This window comes from Bombus flavifrons, chromosome 10 (assembly GCF_040668555.2).
Source record: "Bombus flavifrons isolate JBK064 chromosome 10, iyBomFlav1_principal, whole genome shotgun sequence".
In the NCBI taxonomy this organism is placed as follows: Eukaryota; Metazoa; Arthropoda; class Insecta; order Hymenoptera; family Apidae; genus Bombus; species Bombus flavifrons.
The window spans coordinates 2,236,544-2,256,221 of record NC_138451.1 but is presented as its reverse complement, the minus strand read 5'-3'; the positions used below and the strand labels follow the sequence as shown (position 1 = coordinate 2,256,221).

The window sequence follows — 19,678 nt, the reverse complement described above, 5'->3', positions numbered from 1 at the left end:
TTTAATAACACGGAATCGAGTTTTTCACGATTGATACGTATTTCCGACCCATTTCCGACCGACGGAACGCCTAAAAAGATATCCGGCAGTGATAGTTTCAGTTTAGCGGGCGATCCACCGGTATCGATGTCGATAGCCACCCGATTTCGGCGACGAGAATGCACAAGTCGATTATTTTAATATTCAACGGACGCCGATTCTCGGACTCGGGAACCTTTAAACTGGCGGTGGGAAAAGCAGAGAGAAGTTTCTCGGCATGCTTCGATACTCCATCTACGAAACGAATTTTCTTCGAAATCTACCGCGAAAGTGATAGAGAAATTTAGGCGCTTCAACAATATGGTTGAAAGTCAAAAGTCAATAAACTCCAATGATGTTTCTTCGATGAAATTTCACGTTGAATTTATTGATTCAACGCGTATCTTTCTAGATTTGTTGCAAAGTTTCGAAATATCAGGAGCGAAATATTCAATTTTATAGAAAATACAAGTTAAATTTGATCAAATTAAGAAGCAAATTTTGATTTTACTTCACATTGAAATAAATAATATATAATTCTACTAAATATAAATATAGAATTGTCTCAGAGCACAACATACCAAATAAATGATAATGAGAATAAGATTCTCGTGAATATTCCTTATTTATTCTTGATTCAATTTACGAATACTTATTGCACGTACTGTAAAATAGATTTATCACATTCCCAAATATTTCAACTGTTATTTCGTAGGTAATTATTGAAATCCACGAGCAAAGCCCAAAACTAATATCTGCTGTAACAAAATAAGATTCGTGAAATTAATAACAGCCGTACAGCGCAACCGAAGCTAGGAAAGAGATCAAGTAATATTAAACCAAGTGGAGTCGGACATTTGATATTTTACAACTGTTCACGTACTGAACTGATTATAAAATCCATTCAATAAGATCTCCATATTTTCTCACGGTACTATAAAAGAAATTTCATTCGAAAAATAAGTTTTACGTAAAATATGAAAAGCAAAATATGTTTCATAATATTTAGAAAAGAAAAAAAACAGACATACTTTTATCCAAAGTTCAACATAACGTAAAAACATGACATATGAAACGTCCAAAGTAAAGTAAAGCAGATATTATTTGCGATATCTATAGTATGCAAGAAATTTCTCCTTCTTCCTTTTTCTTTTCCTCTCTTTTTAAATATAACAGCGTACACAAACACTTAAATTTTCATAAATATCTGCAATCTAATTATGTGTTAGTAAAATATAGCGCATTTGAGCGCGATTTTGCAGTTTAGTTTCAGATAAGCGTCCACTCGCTCCATTTTCCCGCTGTTTAACCTCAATTTTTGACCTTAATTTGAACAACGTTGATCTATATTTCCAACTCTCATTTGCGAAATAAATCAGCCCGGAAAGAGGCAGAGCAGAGAGGGTTCAAATTGAAATCGCGTTACCGGAGAATTTTTCTCCCGACTATGCCTGTGGTTGGTTCTAAATTATTCCACGCTGCGTCCATAAAGTTTGGATGGCCTATAACGGGAGCAGAAGGCACACACGCCGATCGATATCGTTCGAACAGGGCAAAAGGGGGAAAAAGATCGAAAGCGTTGTCCGATCTGTCTGTGTGATCAGGCAGTTTTTCGATTTACGCACGCCCGTACCGAAAACAATGTTCATGCCTTCATCCAGGTTGCTAGCGCAACACTTGTTCAAGACGATACATTTACGAAAAACCGGATGTACGGCCTAATCTACGTTGTGCCATCATCCACCTTAAAAATCGCTCGAAAGCCGCAGCAACAACCTAAGAAATACGCTGCCTTCTTTTATATCGGTGCGTGAGGATAGAAATGAGCGTTTGACAAGATACGATATATCGGCATCCGATATGCATCGTTATCGTTGAATTGAAAATAGATCAGTATAGTCGCCAAGGAAGCAAAGAAATAGAGTTTATTCAGAAGAGAAGGAAAAGCAAGAAGAACAGAATGAAAACTGTCGACTCGTGAATTTGTAATCTATGTATCGTCTATTGTCTATTTGCTGTTGTAATTTGAATAATAATTTCTCGAATTCGAAAGATAATTCCGTTCAGAGAAAATCGATGAAATGTGGTGTGTTTATCGAGACTTTTGGGGAATTGAATGGTCGGAATGATTTTTACATAATATTCGAGAAATTGAATATTTCAAACATCTAAAAGATTGAATAATTAGACCAGTTTTTGAGTTATTCTCTCTCTCTTTTCTCTTTCTCTTTTTTTCTCTCTTCTTTTCTGTGCAATTTATATACATAACCGTATATAATGTTTCATGATTATCGCATTAATGTAATTTGGAAGTTGAACTTTGGAAAAGAAATTTTACAAACTATCCCCAATACCATTGGTAATAGTTCACTAACTAAAAAATTGCGAAAATATGTAGATACTAGAAAAATGTCGCATTCTTATACGATCTTTTTATCGCTGTAACACAAGAATCAGAATTACGTCACGACTGAATATGTTTCCATCGATGGTCCAGATCAATATTCAGGTCAAATAATCATCAGGCTTTCTGTTTGGTACCATTGACGTCAAAATTCAAGCCCTACGTGAATGTTTAATTCATGAAGGATGGATGTTTGGAACACGCGCAAACAAAGGAGAATTACAAAACACCTTTCCACATCCACACAGGATGTGGATGCTAAACGCTCGATACTAAAATTCTCGCATGAAAACACGCTCCGTGGTGATTTGTTGCTAAAGAAAATGAGGTACGTCAACTCTGAGCCCCTCGTTTACTGAAAATTGAAAGCCTTTGAAGAGACGCGTATAATGTTAACGCAAAGCTCTCCTGGACGGATAGAAGGAATACTTTATGCGCAAATGTCAAGTAACAATTTAGTAGGTCCACTCTTTCATCGCGATCAACTCGTCCACGCCACTCTATAGCAATTTCTGTCAAAAATTCTCTCTTCTTGCCGTCCAGACTACCCTATCTATCTCTCTGTGAGGTCACGTTGACAATTATTCACGACTACCTACATTGCCAGTTTCTCAACTTACATATTCTTTCTGCAATCTCTCAAATCTTCGAATATGACCGAAAACAGCGGATTCTCGGCTGTGTATTAAGTCCTCGGCGGGATTTGAAAGTCGTTCGAGGAAGAAATGATTTCGTCGATATTACAAATCGTGTTCCGATCGATCGAGCAACTTTCAAAGCTTCCAAATCGACTTGAGTCTCTCAGTTCTCGGAAGGTTTATATTTTCGATTTTACGAGTCGCAACAGAAGCCGTCGTTACAATAAAAGAAATCCTGACCAAGGACATTTCATTTGCAACTAAACTGTTTCGCGTGTCTAGATTACTTTTTAGATTAAACGTGCGATCAAATGAAATGAGATTTTTAATATATTGCAAATTTTTTCAAACATTCGTATTACATTCATAGAAATGTACGATTCATTAAATAATAATGTCTTTTGAAACAATTCTAATATTTCCAGAATTACAGGATTCGGGTACATGGCACTAGAATTTATTTCCTCCTTAAAATACGATACAAAATACTTTTAAGTACACAAATTAAAAAAAAAAAAACGAATTTTCAAGACCCTAAACAACAAATGTTTCAATTGAGAGTAAAATATGTACAATGAAAATAATTAAACCATATACGTCAGCGTGTAGTCAGCATACGTCCAATCGATGCACTATCGTCCTAAATTTTCTCTATGACCCAGTCAGATCCGTTAACTTGTATCCCAAATGAAATCGAGGGCAAACTCCGAAACGAACTCCGAAATGAACTCCGAAGCGAACTCCGAAGCGAACTCCAAAGACAACTATGACGATAGCAAGTCATAGTGATTCCTCTGAGCGAGAATATCTCGGTGTGACTAGGCGTGTGTATACCGGATATACTGCAAGGTTAGTCTAAAGAGATAATATTGCCTACCACTAGCAAAATATTGGCGGCATGCCAAATGGAAATAGATAAAAGGTCCGAAGGATGGCAATATCAATTCTCCAACTCTCTTTCCACTCATCATCCTTTGCCAAATAGACAGAGATACGAGATACGTAACATTTTTCATATGCAGTCGCACATAACGACCAAAGTATGCGATGGAATGTGCCATCGCCTTTTCTAATGTCACATTCTATTCATTATAATCATGAAACCGTGTATACCCACCGTTTACTTTCACGAGGCAGCTACCGATTCAAACTCTCTTCGTACTAATTTATTGTTACCTTGCGGGGGTTATTGCCGACGGCATCATTACCTTCACGCGTGTTTCGTTAATTTCCCACGGGAAATTGGTGGTCACATAATTTTCAAATGGACTACGCCTGAGAATATAAATTTGAACTGCACGGTATTACGCGTGATAATACTATGATTTAATATTTTTTTCAGTCTCGTTGGAAAGTTTTGCGTTATTTCTTCCAGATATGTGATGGACGAATTAACGCGACCGTGATACCATACCACAGGCACATACACTCGTGTGATTCATTTGGACATAAGGCTCAACTATGTATATATACGGAGATTTTAGAATGGAAGTAACTCTTTTACCTTTTTGTTAAACTCGTCCTGAAGAATTTGCTTCTCCTTATCCAGCTCGAGGCATACCAAGGCGTCGAGTCTTTCCTGAGTCGCTACGTCGCCCGATGACTTTAATGCTGCCTTGAGTTTGCTCTCATTGACCGTCTATAACCCGACAAAATATAGAACACTTACCGATTTTTACACTCGAATATTTGAGTGACTTATATAATACCTTATACTAATATTTACCCTCATTTTTTCCAATTCCTTTTGCAAACCATTCACTTTGTTATACATGTATAGAACGAATAAGTCAAAAGCGTCTTCGTCGATGGCCAATTTTTTCTCGTGAATGTTGATATCGGGGAAGAGTATCTGGAGTTCTTCGTTGAGATTTTCACGGGCAGTTCTGACTTGCTTCCAGTAACGCTCGGCCATATTGCCACTTTGTATTTCCATTTCGTACTTTTTCTTCGCTTCGTCCACATCATCTAAGATTTTCTTGATATTTCTTCGAGCGGCAGTTTTCATGTGTGATGGCGCCTCGAATTTAGAATCGTCGATTAAATTATACATCTTTTTCAACGAATCGAGTGCTTGATTGGCGTGGTCTTCCGCCTCTTTAATGGCCTCCCTCCTCTTCTCCGTTGCATCCTTTAGTCTAGAATTAATAAATAAACGTTTCTCATTTAAGAGAACATATAATTACTTTATTAATATAAAGTAGTATACATGAGAAAAAAATACCTGTTCCAGACAGAGCTACGAACGGTGGCGTTAACACTTTCTACGATTTTTATCACATCTTGATTGTAATCTTGAATAGCACACGTTGCTGTTTGATAAGCTGCGATAGCCTTGGACGCAGTTTCGCCAGCAGAAGTTTCCAGTTCGACCAGATTTACTGGCATCAATTCCTTGGATACATCCTTGGCAGGTGGCTGAGGCTTTTCGGCCACTGAGAACATAGCATGCACGTTCATCTTCTGTTATGTAGAAAGATAAAATTTGGTCATATAGAATTACACGTTTAAAGATTACCGATTTCGATTTCTTCTCCTTTTTCTTTACTTAATCTTATTTCGGTATACGGATCGTTATTAGGTGGTTCCTTTTTATCAATGAGTGGTACAAAAACTGGCTTTGGTGCTATAGTACACATGTTATTATTAAATGTTAGTAAGCAAAATAGTAATTACCTAGTTCCTGTTGTAAATAAAACAGTTTCTTTTATGTAGCATAACTCTATATCTAAGGCGATTAAAAAACGAAGGAAAGGAGGGAATGGGGTTAGGAATTATTAATGGAGCTCACGTATATAATCTTCAAGGTTCGCGCAATCTAATCTTTTCTGACCTGATTCTTTTTGTGATTCTTCTCCAAAAATGGCACCTAATAATCTAAAATAAAAACAATACTTAGATTATTCTCAATTATTACGATATAATTTACGTTATAATTTATATCACAAATTCAAATAGTAATAAAGTCCAACTTACGTTTGCTTTAACGATTCAAAGAATGTACGTATGAATTCAAAATAGGACGATTCCTCCTGAAAGATGATCTGAATTGTTTTGTCTGTACCAGGTGCCCAACTTTCAAGATTTGCACGGAATTCCGGGTTATGCTTTGCGTAAAACAATACACCCGATGCTCCTATTGTCACGGCAGTTAGAGTTAACAGTGTTCTCGAGCCTCTACTTTTCTCGCTTTAATAATAAACATGGCAAACCAGATTATACTTATTTAACAAACAGGAAAGTTTATTAATTTGTGGAAAGAAAGCTTATAATCATTTACATATTTACGTTACATTCTATAACATTTGTTTTAATTTTTAAAGACACATTTCATATTCAACATTTTTTTAATGGAAGAAGATCATAATTTATTATGTAATACAATGTAACAATACTCTCACATAAACCTTGAATACCTCTTTGTTGAATCCGTGGAATACCTATGTCCAGATATTCTGGATACAAGCTCCACATCCTTGGAAAATCTAAAACATATGATGCACACGAAATGACACGTTGAAATATATCGTATAATCGGTATGAATATATATCACATGACCATTCAAAATGTATAATTACATAATAAATTTGCTCTAAATGGTAATGCAAAGCGTTCAAATACGAAATCTACGGAATAGAATATCTTGTCAAATATAACCTAACCTGCACCTAAATGGGAGTTAAACTCAAAATACACATATATAGATTGGATAGCATATGCAAACTTCCACTTGATAAAATGTATCACGTAAGGATTCAAATAGAAACAATAATACAAAGTATTTTTCTCTTCTAGAAACAACTCAAACGATGACAAGTTTGACAATTGTGGAAATGAGTTTAGAAAACAGGCGGAGAAATCAATTCGCTTACCTACATTCCGGGTCATATTTAACTCGTGCACGTGTCTCGTAACATCTAGTTGTCAAATACAGCCTAGAAGATCCATGCTTTTTGACCTAAAAGACCAACAGTGGCGGTGAAATCGTCTGGAATTATGTAAGCTCCTAAATATAAGCCATCTTGTCACACGAGGCGGGCAACCTTGGTCTTTGCAGGAATATTCACTGACAACTTGCGAAAACATCGTCATCGTGTTACGATCACGATTTCTCATACAGATCACGAGTTATGTCTTCCCACAATAGCAGCAAACAACAACGAATTATTAAAATATTATCACAGGAGGCAATCGCGACAGTAATGTCTAATAGCATAATGTGAGCGACAATTTCCTATAATCTTTTCGTATTTTTCGTTAAATCGGTGTAATGCAAAATCACCAGGCTCGCAAGTACAATTTCTTACTTTTTACTTACTTTACGTACCCTATTTAGACCGTTGCACGGAAATTTTAATCCAATTCGGAACATCTTTCGGGTGGCCGGTTAGGCAGCCAAAGGAAAAAGGGAACGACGGTACAAAACAGCTGGTTACCGACGGAACTAGAGGAAAAGAAGAATGTTGCGTATTCTTAGTACCGCTATTCGAGGTGCGTGATAGGTATTTCCTTATGAGTTCACTGATACTGCCCTCATCTACATCGAACGATAATTCGGTGGTTTCATTTTAAACTATTATTCGTTGAAATTCAATAGTTCGTTGTGCGATAATCATTGCAAGCTCGTGCATTATAGGTTATGTTTGATTAGATCAATCAACCATTTTGATTCTCTGACGAACGGAACACGGTGGAATTGAAAACGAGCGCGATTATTAAACTGATACGTATATGTCTACCAAACATGTCTTGCTTTACAATTTAAATTAATTTTATCATGAAATCCTGTGACTTGATTTTTGTTCATGTAATTAATCTTTATCTTATATCGATATTTCAGATATTGCTTTGCGAGGCAGTGTTGTCAATATAACAAGTTCTCTGATCCCTAAACAATGCCCTATTACACAATGTATTCAACATAGGTTCTTTGGTGCGTTTTCTTCTACAATAAATAAATGCAACGATGTTGGTAACACTAAACAAAAGCCAATATTTGGGTATGCACATTTATATATATATATATATATATTATATATATATATATTATATATATTATTACTATATTATTATATTATATATTATTATATTATATATATAATATTACATAATATTACATAACATTAATCTGATATCAGTTATTGTCAGTCATTTAATTAAACTTAACAGCAAGATACAAGTTGATAGCGTTGTATCTCCGATGCTAGTAATTACAACTCCTGCGAGAACAGTTACAAAATATTCTAGGAGGAAAGGTAAAAGAAAGTCTGTGAAAGCTGTGCTTGATAGGTTCTATAGACTAAATTGGTAAAATTTCAATATGATTTAATATTGTAATACTTACTGTTTAGTATACTATGCAATACATGTTTATTTAATTATAGGGGCATATGGATCAGAACTTTTGCTGGACGTCATAGAAGTTTGTGGAGAAAGTCTCAGAGAAACAAATATAGACTGAGACAGCATGTTTTTTGTAATGCAACGCAATCTACTATGTTGGACAAAATGGTAACAAGCTATTGGAAAAGACCGCATTATTATGTAGATGATCCTTATAACCCATATCACAAACGCGAAGAGTTTCCTTTCACAAGAACCAAACCAAGACCATTCTAGATAATACAGCTTGTATAAACTTTGCTGAAAAGACCTATATTTGGAAATAAACATTCTGTTCCCGTGTATGTAATTTCCTTGAAAAATTTAATCATTTAAGAAATTAATAGAAATTTAAGAATTAGTCCAATTATGTAATGTAATCATTCAATCTTAAGTGATATTACGTAAACTGAATAAACTTCGATTATAAAAGTTTGAAGAAGCATAACTTAACTAAGTAATGATTAAAATCTTAACAGGTTTACTATCATAATAGTCTCCAGTGACCGCGCTTATCATGGCATCCTGATGATCACTGGCGATCAGCGTTAAATATTTTAGAGTAGTTAAAATAAGATGAATATCATTGACTAAAATAATTTTTAATAATATAAATAATTGAGTAACATTGTTACTCAAATAAAAGTTGTATTATGCTACTATATTGTAGCTCTTAGGACAGGGCATATATACATAAACTCATGTACGGTGATCGTCGGTTACTTTCGAAGGTGAATCACATTTTATCAGGATCACGTGGTTTCCCCTGCTATAAGTCGACAACGCTAGAGTGGTGCAATGTGTTCAGTTGTAGTTCGCCTTTCGTGGCGAGTCTTTTTGTTATCTGGTGATATCCTCGTTCTTCTTTCCACGTCTAGGATCAATTTACAACATTGCGTTTTTATCGAGCCGATAAGGATTTTTATCGGCAAGAAAAATGCCTTTCCGTTGTAAATTACGTTTGATTAGCAGAGTCTGCTTGGCCTTTAAAAACTCGTGCACCGAGAAAAGCAATTCGCATTTCGCTGCTAGCATAACCAACAGAAACTTCTCTATCAGTGGCACGGTCAACATGAGGTGAGTCGAAACATCTAACTAGAACTTTAATCGAATTTTTAATCTGGTAATACTCTAAAATAGCTTCTTTTATTCTTTTTTTTTTTATTCTTTTGTATAAAATAATTACATTTTGAGCAATACTCTGAAGTGATGGAATTTGGTGCGACATTTTTTATTGGCCTATGCTTTACATGTTTTTCTGTTTACTCTTTTAGACGCGTCTAGTTTTAAGCGAATTGATTCGTCCATTCAAAAATGGCTCGCGGTGTTAATAGACACTGTTACGTATGTGCTTCGAGATAATGTGGTTTACTTTGGTTCGATGACTTGTTTAATAGGGACAAGCTTACCAAAATATAAAAGAAGAATTTATATACAATTGATGTGTTTTAAGTGTTTTGGATACTATTTAGATAATAATATATATATATATATATATATATATATATATATATATATATACATATATATACATATACATATATTTTTTTTTTATCATGTTTTCTTCTAAATAGTAAAGAAAAGTTCACGAGAATGATTTCACTAGACGCATTTTTATGTTTCAATAAACATGTTAGTATCGATTCCTAAATCAGTAGGGCCGTTTACCGGTTAATCGTGTAGAGTCAATTCATTGAGGAACACGATAGTTTATTTTATTAGTTTAGTTTTTTTTATTATTCAAACACCTGAATACATTCGATTAGGTGTATAATTATGTCATCGGCACTGAACAGATCTGAATTTATACACTCACGAGGCGCTTTCCACGCTGAACTTAGTTGCGTGTACATATACACATGCCAAGGAGGGATTCGATACGTTTGCACAAATCGACATCATTTTAACATACTGTTAAACTACTTATACTGCAGAGATCTCGGAAAGAAATCTCGCGAGATAGTACTCCTGTACTAGGATACTGCTCACCATCACGTCATGCTATAATTTTGTTTGTATATGACACTTTTGGTCAATACGCGTGCTTAACTTCAAGATTCTATTGAATTTGTGAAAAACAACCAATCAGGCCCGCATTCCTTCCAGACGACTTCTTTCCGTCCTCGTATTGTACATGAAACACCAGTGATCCACGCGGGACATTTTGTTCGAGTCGTATGATATTTTGGTTATAGAAAGAAACCAGATTGTGAAATACTTCCTGATATCATCTGTCGGTACACAATTATGGCGTCTGTTTTCACCCCGTCGGTATATGCATATCAGATATTCCTGAAATTTGCTCGACTCTACGTTGCATTGTGAACAATAATGCCAGAGTATGCAGTTACTTGCTGTGATTGCAATAAAAGAAGGTGAAAAATGTTCTGTTTTAAAATACAATTGAAAGTGAGCTTGTAATATATGGAATTATACAATAATTAATTCTACTACGTTTTTTGAGTTATTTCTCGCCTAATCGTGTTTTCTAGCGTTAAAAAATTCGTAATTAATGCATATTTTATTACAATTTTATGTTAAAATCTTTTTTAAATACAGGAACGATATTTGCTGGAATTGTTTACTGGAAATAAAATGAGATATTGTTCGTTTCTAACTATCTGCTGGAAATAAAATGAGATGTTCGTTTTTAATTAATGTTGAACGAATTTAAGATTCACATTCAGAGATTGATTAATTTGTTATCGTCTTATCATCGTTTATCGATAACATTTTTGTTGAACAAATATTTATCAATAACTTTTATGCATAGATTTGGTCGAGTTGCATTCAAAAAGAAGTGTTTAAGAAGTGTTAAAAGAAGTATTCTTATTTAATTAACCTCTTCAAATCATCCGACAATCCATCAGTCTCGATTTTCGTTGTTCAGCTTTCCAAGATCGACACAAAAATTGTGCTGTTTATATATTATAAAATATTACTTCAATATCATTGTTTTTCATTATGAGATCAAACAAAAACATTTCCACACTTAGAAGGTTTCTAAAGTAAGAGAAGGTAATGGCATTTGTCCTAGAGAAATTGATAAATTAGTTAATTTTATGGATATGAATTACTTCTATTTATCAGAAGTTAAGTGCAATCGTTCAGGTACATTTATCACGCATATAGATTGATTATTAATTATTGGATTTATTATTTTCATTGATTAGACAGATTTAAACAGTTTGATTAAATAGGATCACTTTAGTGGATATTATTTGAATCATAAATAAATCCATTATTATACACATATATATTCTTCATCTTCCATAGGTTTGTGCAATTCACCGGCAAAGATGGCGGACCTCAGCATTTGGGGGTGCAGCTTGTCCAAGGGGGTGACATAATCGCCGTTTCCGCTGTGGACTCGCGAATTCCTAACACAATGAAAAAGTTTTTGGAAGGTGGCGACGACATGTTGAAAAAAGCCAAAAGGTAGGTGTGAAACGATTCAAAATAATCAAGAGGCCATAATAATACGAACTATCACGCTGTACAAATGATGTAAGCATATTGAAAAGAAAAAAACAGAGATATCATGTTGAGGGACACGCGATAATTTACAGATAAACAAGTCGCAGCTGACTTAGAAGAAGGTTATGATGGATCTTGGGTAGGATAATTGAACTTTTTGTATGTATGTTACATGAAGATTAATTAAAAATTTCTAAGACATTGTAAAAGAGAGAGAAAACGTACGGTTATTAGTTAAAAAATATTCGAAATAATTTCCAGAACATCCAGAATTATGTTAAAAGTTGTTGAAAAATTACGAGATATAAAGAAAGAAAAGAAGAATATGTACTCGCATATACTTCAATATGTACTTCAATAACCACATTTGACAATGAGATTCTTATTACGATATTCCGTTCCCATTTCATAGCTTATCATTTTGTTCCCAGGGAAGACGAAGTGAACCTGTTGACCATGGTAGAAAGGTTTGTGCCATTGAAAGAATTCAGTGTGAAAAAGATTCTTTGCGCATCATTTAAGCCCCTCTAAATTAAGCTTTTGTAAGATACCATTAATCCACAGTGTCTGTCTTTTTCTCTGCGTTTATGTAAACAATTTCCCATTGTTCGTACTTGTATATAATTCACATATCATACTTATTTATTCTTTACCTATATTTTACAAATGTAACTATATTCTACACATTATATTTCAGAAATATATTTACACGTAGATTACAATTTTGTATTCTACAGATGAATATGTTTGAAAATTTCGAATACATTCTGTATTCTGTCTTCAGAGAAATCAATTTTTATTACTTTAGAAATAAATGCCTTATTTTTTAAATATATACGTAGAATGCTTTTTTAAATACTTATGTATGTCAAATTTAATGGTTTCAACATGAACATGGAATACTTCTTTTAATACATACGGATGTTTCCGGCAACTGTGGACAGCCTTTTAAATCCTGATGTATTGCAGATATGAAACATTTTTTACATATGGATTGCATAGTATAAGGAGGATATATTTTTGATAAATAACAGGAAGACAAACCCAAATCCAATAATACATCGATGATATTCGCTTTTAATTGAGTTATAACGGACACTCTTTGCAGCCTCATGCACGTTTAATGGGGCCTTTTAAGCTCGCCTAACTCTCGTTTATAAACATAACATAAACGGCCGATGGCCGGCAACTAAACCGACACATATGCTACCACAGACGTATATCTATAGACAGAAATACACCGTAGTAGTATTGGTAGTTTTTGGCGAATGTCTTATAAGATAAGCGAATTCACTCACCCTTTATATGTATCGGAAGAAGTTATTGAAAATATCGATTTCTACAATGTATCCAAAAATCATTAAAATCGGACGATAGGCAGTGTTTCTTGTAGGAGGATGCATAGAAAACATATGGAGGTTGTTTCTTTAAACTGAACTGTATATCTCTGTTTTTACATATATATGGATTCCTCGGAACGTTCCTCGTCAAAAAGTTTTAAGGTACAATATTAAAAAAATTAACAATCTGCGAGATATTTTAAATTTAAATTCTTCGTCCACTGTTATCGGCAAGATATAAAGAACGTTAAAGATCAGTTCCCCGAAATTTTTACAACTGTGCTGAATATGCAGTATTGAATAGTATATAATTTTGTAATCTGTCGTTTAGTTTTTATTACTTTTTAAAATTTTTATAAAGTTCTGTAATTTTTTCAATTGTCATGTAATTCCGTACAGCATGTATGTACATATACATGTAGATATGATTTATTATCAAGTACCTACATTTCACCGAATTACATCGCTAATTTTTATTGTAAAATGTTGCTCTATTTTCATCGATAAACTGTATCATCATAAACATCTATAAATAAACTTCAAACAATACTACAAAATTTAGATAAACTGAAATTTGGATTTTCGGCGATATAATTAAACTTCTGTTATTATCGTCAATTCTGCATATAAATGAAGTCGCTGCTAGGCATGTATGGCCGTAAAAATTGTAAAACTTCGAATAGTTTGTGATCTTCTGTGATTATCCATGATCTTATGTGGTTATACTATACCTGTGTCTCTTTAGTTTTTCTTTTATTAAGCAAAATTAATATCTACGAGGTCGCGGAGTCTAAAAATTAGCGTCGTTTTTTCAAGGAAATATTAGCTGATGTGTGACGTCTTTGTCACGTAAAATAACACAAAAAACAGAAAAAATAAAAAAGAAACTTTATTTTTTTTCTAACACAGTTCACAATTTTTACTTCCGAGCTCTAGGCGCGACTTTTCAAAACTGACTCTTACAACTCGACTTCCGATCGGATTCGGTTATTTGTCTTTTGTCACCCCTCAATATCTCCACTATCCTTCAGTTTGTTAGGCGTCCGCGATCGCTGCCACGCACGCCTTCTCCTCGAATATTCGGCGGAAGGACCGTTGGAATATTGATATACATTGTCGCCGAGTGCCGCCACATCTTTATCTCCGATTTTAAAGTGAGCCGGTCGTGACAGCGGCCTGGTCTCTGATGTGGATTGACGTTACATCTTCATGGATCTTAATCTTTCACAAAATTTGTTATTCTTAAACTATTGTATAGTCTATTCTGTATGCATTTGAATTGTGAAATTCAATGAAATTCAATGAAATGGAATTCAATGAAAAAGAAAGACTGATTACCCTCCGATGTCGATGATTTTTGTTGATATGTTGTAAAACTCAATTTTCTCCTATAACTGGCGGTCTCGCTTAATCTCCGAGATATTCGCAAAAAAATTGCCGGTACCTAGCACATTCAATTCTGTTTATAGCTTTTGTGCGTCTGTGGAATCTAGGCTAAACCTATATAAACCATAAACAAAAGATAAGAATTACGTTCGGGTTACGTGTTATTTTGTCTGGCGGCTGGTAATCAATACCGGTACATCGCTGCCATAGCCACAAAACTATCGGCAGGGTTCACTGTAATGGTATCGACAGGTTTTTGCGAATAGCTCGAGAGATGTGAGATGAAACCGCCGGTGATATGCATAAAAAGGGTTGTTCAAAACGTTGATTTCTACAACATAGCCAAATATATATTTAAATCGGCGAGGACGTAACACATTAATATGTTCACCAATCGAGGAATTGTTGGAAAAGAATTATGCGTATCACTGCGCTCTGTGAAGTAACAAGGTATATTTCGTTCTGAATAATTAAGGACGATAACAGTATATTGTGCGAACGCTGCTAATCTTCTTCTATAATTAGCGAGGATCAATGTTCATTTGTTTATATTCCACATTCGTCTTATTGCATTGCTGAGCTTGCCTATTGTCCCTTTCTATCACAAGGCAGACGACACAAGAAGGCGCTATCTTACTGACTGATTGATCTTGCAACACTTGATATTATAGACAACAGCATGTGAAGATTCAACTTGCATGTGGAGATTCAACTTGCATGTGATGATAGCTGTTACGCTAAAGCTGCGTAACGGTTGCATACAACCATTGCGTACCATCGTTGCATGCGTATCCGTATTCCGTATTCCGTATAGAAACTGAGGATTCGACTTGTCGCGAGAAATAGGGTCTCAGTTCCACCCGTGATTACAGTGAGTTCACCTCTTGTGCTAGTAGCGCATTCCTAAAATTTTTGTTTTACACCAATCAGAGATAATTTTTTTTACATACCTTTTTCTATCTTAATTTTCAATATTGAAAGCTAAAAAAATACACAGTATACAGAAATATAGCTGAACTAATAGAATAACAAAAAACGTTTCAATCATATTGAACCATAAATTAATAAAGTTGAGATATTTCCGCGAGACATGACTACCAGGTCGCGTGTTGGGGAGCCCGGCGGTGGCGGTGGTGGTGGCGGCTCGCCCATAGATCGACGAGATAAGCGCAAAGAATTGATCCTGCTCATGTCGAAGATCGTCGAAAACTATTAAGTGACACTAAAAAGGTCATAATTTTGTGCTACCTAAAGCGAGGTTTAATTTTATTTCCTATACATATTACGAACATATAACTTTACTTCGATTCATTCTTCGACTTTACTTTCCGAGATACTATTTCTCGATGTGGGTTATCTTGATGTGGGTTAGGTTTGGGATAGGTTCGGATTATGTTTACTTATGGATATGACCATATCTATAATAATAAATGTGTTTGTGCCGCGATATGTTCATATGTCGTATATTTCAACTTGTAAACAAAGAGGGATAAGAAAGAAATTCAACTTGCTAGCTTAGCCATGCGAGAGCCACGAACACATACATATAATATCAGCTTTTCGCAGATGAATTTTTACGAATGCAATGCCTGTATATTTTTTATAATAACAGTCAGGATATTCTTCGTTATTATTCTTCGTAATAAAAGATATTAAAGTATAAAAAAAATTCGATCGTAAAACAAACACAATAACCATCAACAACAATCATCGGAGTGCGAACATGGGAACGCATGCAACTAAGATGTCAGTTGTACAACAAAGGGAACTCCATCAAAAGTTCTCCATTCAGTAGCCACTACGTGATGCTAATACCAACAGACAAATAAACAAACAGGCAAAAATGACCAAAATTATTTTCTTTTTGAGCCTGTTTTGTTTCGTTTTATTTTATTTTATTTTATCCTTTTCTTTTCTTTTCTTTTTTATTCAATGTACGGACAGGAATCATACTCCCAACAACATGTTTGAAAATCAATTGAAATCAAGGAAGTATTGAAACATATCACGTCTTATCTTATCTTTTTTTACTTTTTTTATTGTGCACCTTTTTTTCTATTCTTATAACTTGTTAGTGTTACAAAAAATACATAGTCGAAATAGTAATTGCGCAATGATTAATTACGTATCTGTATTGATATAATTCAGTCATTGACAAGTCAGTATTTACAACCAAAACTATGTACACGATTAAATAATTTCTATATCCGTAGATGTGCAGGTAGACGATGAGGTTACTTAAGCTAATCTGAGAAATTATTCTTGATCTATTTCGAAATTAAACTAAATGCCGTTTACTTTAGCACTTGTAAGTTTAGTTGCACGAAATTTCATTTAGAAATAGTAATAAATATCAACAACCGAGGGCATTTTTTCTTTAAATTTTTTAATGAAAAGGAAAGGAGAAAAACTAGAAATAAATAATAAATTTGATCATAATAATAATAATAATATATATATATATATATATATATATATATATATATTAATAATATAAATATAATATAATAATATATTTGATAGAAAGGTAATCTAATTAGAATATAGCCCAATTCTGTCATCAGAAAATGATTTCCAAACGTATCTCCATGCTGAACATTAGTTTAACTATTGCAGAATAGTGGCAGAAGGACGCAGCGTGATACCAGAAACGGATGTGACTTTCTTGGCACCAGTTACAAAGATGGACAAGTTGGCGTGCGTTGGTCTAAATTATAGTGGCCATTGCGAAGAACAGGGAGTATCGACCCCGGAATCCCCTGTAATTTTCAGCAAATTCCCTAGCAATATCATTGGACCGCGCGATAACATCATGCTTCCGTCGATTTCGGAGGTAGGTTCAGGAACGACGAAGGAAACGCATTACCGAATCTACATTATTCTTGCGTAGCCGTGATCGTTTCTATATTTATAATAGTCCAGATGATCGGGTAATAAAATTAAACTTTCGAACTAATTATAGAACAATTCACGTGAAAAAAGAAAATATCGGTTTATCGATTAATCGTAAAAGATTTTTACTTACTTTATTTTACCTACCTTATCAATCGAATTGCTTGATGCACAAGAATAGTTACTACATTCATGAGGAAGTATATAATTTAAATATTGGTCTGCATTACAATATACAGGGTGGTTGGTAACTGGTGGTACAAGCGGAAAGGGGGTGATTCTACGCGAAAAAAGAAGTCGAAAATATAGAATAAAAATTTTTCTTTTTAATTTTTTCTTTTTTTTTTTAATTTTTCCATCGAGACAACGATCTACAGTGAGATCCGTTATAACGAGACGTGATAAAGTGCACGCGTACCGAGCAAAAATTCCATTTTCTCGAAAATAAATCCTCAAACGAAAAATTTGTATTCTATATTTTCGATTTCTTTTTTCGCGTAGAATCGCCCCCTTTCCGCATGTACCACCAGTTACCAACCACCCTGTATATGAGATAGTAATAGAGAAAATTGATTTTTGAATGTTTCGAATGTAGAACGACGAAATGATCGATAGGAGCACTGTTGGTGATTGTGTAATGAGCGAACAATTACAAAACTATCAAGTCCATGCAGAAATGATACTGATTCTTATCTAATCACGACGGTTTACCTAACAACCATCTGATGCTGTTACGTAAAATACTAAACACAATGTTGTCCCATATTTATTTATTATTGGTGGTGATTATTTTGATAGAAAGTTGACTGGGAGGCTGAGCTGGTGATAGTAATCGGCAAAAAATGCAAGGCATTGAACAAAGACGAGGGAGAAGAATGTATTTTTGGTTATACGATAGCGCAGGATATCACAGCGCGAGATTGGCAAAAATCAAAGAGAAATGGCGGTCAGTTTTTACTTGGTAAAGCTATGGACACATTCTGCCCCATGGGACCAGCTATTGTTACCAAAGAAGCCATTTGTGACATTAACAATCTTTCAGTCAAGACGTGGGTGAATGGTGATATTAAGCAAGATGGAAACACAAGCGAGTTGATCTTTAAACCTCACGAAATCGTCGCATATATTTCACAGTATGTACTAGTCAAGAATATCTAATATATCTGTATTATCTTGTGTAATACGCTAATTTTACTATTCAAAATTTGTTGACTTGATTGTTCCATTGAATACTTGTGTTTCTTTCAAGGATCTTATTACGTAATCGTGTGTTTCAGGTTTATGACGTTATTACCAGGAGACGTGATTCTAACAGGCACGCCAGCCGGCGTGGGATTTGCCCGTAAACCACCTGAATATTTACAGGTAGCTTGCTTATCAATCGATGATCCTTTTTACGATATCAAGCATTCAAGTATGGGTATATTTGAATAAATGTTTCCCTCGAACGTAGTAAAAGTAAGAAAGCGGAAATATACTCGTAATATGGAATTGAGTCGTAAATAACCAATTCCCGCATCTCAAATTCTTAACTAGGATCTTAATATTGCTCGTCGATGACAGCCATACTGAAACGATTAACTTTACGTTTGTACGATATTTATACACTTTTTATTGAATATGCTTTTAGCGCGGGGACGTCCTAGAAACAGAAATAGAGGGCCTAGGTCGTCTGAGAAACAAGGTTCTCTGATCTGGCGGCGAGTGGAACATGTTCGTGGGAACCGTACGGGAGAACGATTCATCTGAAGAATGACCAAGCGTACATTACAGGAATGAGGAACTGATGTCACAGGGCCATGGGCAAATCGCGATTTCATTCTGAACTGAATTAACGCGCGGTAACACAAGGAAGGGACGATATAATATGAAACTGATGTCAGTTTACAAAAATAGTAATAATAATTGAAAGAGAGAAAAGTTGGAGATATATCGCAATTTTCTTTAAAAAAAAAGCCCAAGCCTAGCCGTACGCATTCAAATGTCTCAATAACAGTATACTTTTCATCGTGCATCATATTTACATATTTACTTTACAGATTTGTACAAGTAGAGCGAGATTGTCTGTAAAAATATAAACTCGTATGAGTGATTTTTTATCGATTGATTGTTTTTTATTGACCTTTATGAATTTGTATAA

General features: G+C 34.6%; 3 protein-coding genes and 1 long non-coding RNA gene across 14 annotated transcripts in view; 2 read left to right on the top strand and 2 right to left on the bottom strand.

Annotated features, from left to right (window-relative positions):
* The window catches only part of Mitofilin (inner membrane mitochondrial protein mitofilin), a 97,056-nt gene extending 89,552 nt beyond the window's left edge, over window positions 1-7,504 (bottom strand). For 4 of the 9 annotated variants that reach the window (XM_069122339.1, XM_069122337.1, XM_069122330.1 and 1 more), the window contains exons 1-9: window positions 7,380-7,501; window positions 6,934-7,019; window positions 6,468-6,545; window positions 6,037-6,249; window positions 5,852-5,937; window positions 5,579-5,686; window positions 5,285-5,495; window positions 4,787-5,198; window positions 4,565-4,699 (exon numbers count right to left, since the gene is read on the bottom strand). In XM_069122339.1, coding sequence (XP_068978440.1) covers window positions 4,565-4,699; window positions 4,787-5,198; window positions 5,285-5,495; window positions 5,579-5,686; window positions 5,852-5,937; window positions 6,037-6,249; window positions 6,468-6,545; window positions 6,934-7,019; window positions 7,380-7,433 — 1,383 coding nt within the window. In that variant the 5' untranslated portion in view covers window positions 7,434-7,501. Of the gene's footprint in view, window positions 1-4,564; window positions 4,700-4,786; window positions 5,199-5,284; window positions 5,496-5,578; window positions 5,687-5,851; window positions 5,938-6,036; window positions 6,250-6,467; window positions 6,546-6,933; window positions 7,020-7,379 lie in introns of all 9 variants that reach the window. The other 5 variants (XM_069122331.1, XM_069122333.1, XM_069122335.1 and 2 more) reach the window with 5 other exon arrangements.
* mRpL35 (mitochondrial ribosomal protein L35) lies at window positions 7,414-8,748 on the top strand. Of its 2 annotated transcripts, none has more exons than XM_069122342.1 (4): window positions 7,414-7,552; window positions 7,902-8,061; window positions 8,231-8,368; window positions 8,446-8,748. In XM_069122342.1, the coding sequence occupies exons 1-4, from the start codon at window positions 7,522-7,524 to the stop codon at window positions 8,678-8,680; spliced, it is 564 nt and encodes a 187-aa protein (XP_068978443.1). In that variant the 5' UTR covers window positions 7,414-7,521; the 3' UTR covers window positions 8,681-8,748. The 2 variants fall into 2 exon arrangements, with proteins under 2 accessions (XP_068978443.1, XP_068978444.1); XM_069122343.1 differs by having other exon boundaries at window positions 8,231-8,316; window positions 8,446-8,571.
* Window positions 8,749-9,237: 489 nt separating this feature from the next.
* LOC138184431 (oxaloacetate tautomerase Fahd2a, mitochondrial) lies at window positions 9,238-19,641 on the top strand. 2 transcript variants are annotated; one of them, XM_069122340.1, is made up of 7 exons: window positions 9,238-9,520; window positions 11,720-11,881; window positions 12,352-12,387; window positions 17,263-17,479; window positions 18,337-18,671; window positions 18,816-18,903; window positions 19,169-19,641. In XM_069122340.1, the coding sequence occupies exons 1-7, from the start codon at window positions 9,381-9,383 to the stop codon at window positions 19,229-19,231; spliced, it is 1,041 nt and encodes a 346-aa protein (XP_068978441.1). In that variant the 5' UTR covers window positions 9,238-9,380; the 3' UTR covers window positions 19,232-19,641. The 2 variants fall into 2 exon arrangements, with proteins under 2 accessions (XP_068978441.1, XP_068978442.1); XM_069122341.1 differs by lacking the exon at window positions 12,352-12,387 and having other exon boundaries at window positions 9,239-9,520.
* On the bottom strand, window positions 9,379-9,900 carry LOC138184434 (uncharacterized). Its single transcript, XR_011174317.1, has 2 exons — window positions 9,630-9,900; window positions 9,379-9,544 (listed from the first exon to the last, which is right to left on the bottom strand). It is a non-coding gene; the product is annotated as an uncharacterized LOC138184434 (long non-coding RNA).
* Window positions 19,642-19,678: the final 37 nt, after the last annotated feature.

What these genes read in the sequence shown, in the direction of transcription:
- LOC138184431 (XM_069122340.1), top strand. Translation starts at nt 9,381, where the DNA reads ATGCCTTTCCGTTGTAAATTACGTTTGATTAGCAGAGTCTGCTTGGCC. An exon ending in TGCTTCCGTCGATTTCGGAG is followed by an intron (nt 17,480 to 18,336) that starts GTAGGTTCAGGA and finishes TTATTTTGATAG; the next exon opens with AAAGTTGACTGGGAGGCTGA. An exon ending in AACCACCTGAATATTTACAG is followed by an intron (nt 18,904 to 19,168) that starts GTAGCTTGCTTA and finishes ATATGCTTTTAG; the next exon opens with CGCGGGGACGTCCTAGAAAC.
- mRpL35 (XM_069122342.1), top strand. Translation starts at nt 7,522, where the DNA reads ATGTTGCGTATTCTTAGTACCGCTATTCGAG. An exon ending in TCTTAGTACCGCTATTCGAG is followed by an intron (nt 7,553 to 7,901) that starts GTGCGTGATAGG and finishes TCGATATTTCAG; the next exon opens with ATATTGCTTTGCGAGGCAGT. An exon ending in AGGTTCTATAGACTAAATTG is followed by an intron (nt 8,369 to 8,445) that starts GTAAAATTTCAA and finishes ATTTAATTATAG; the next exon opens with GGGCATATGGATCAGAACTT.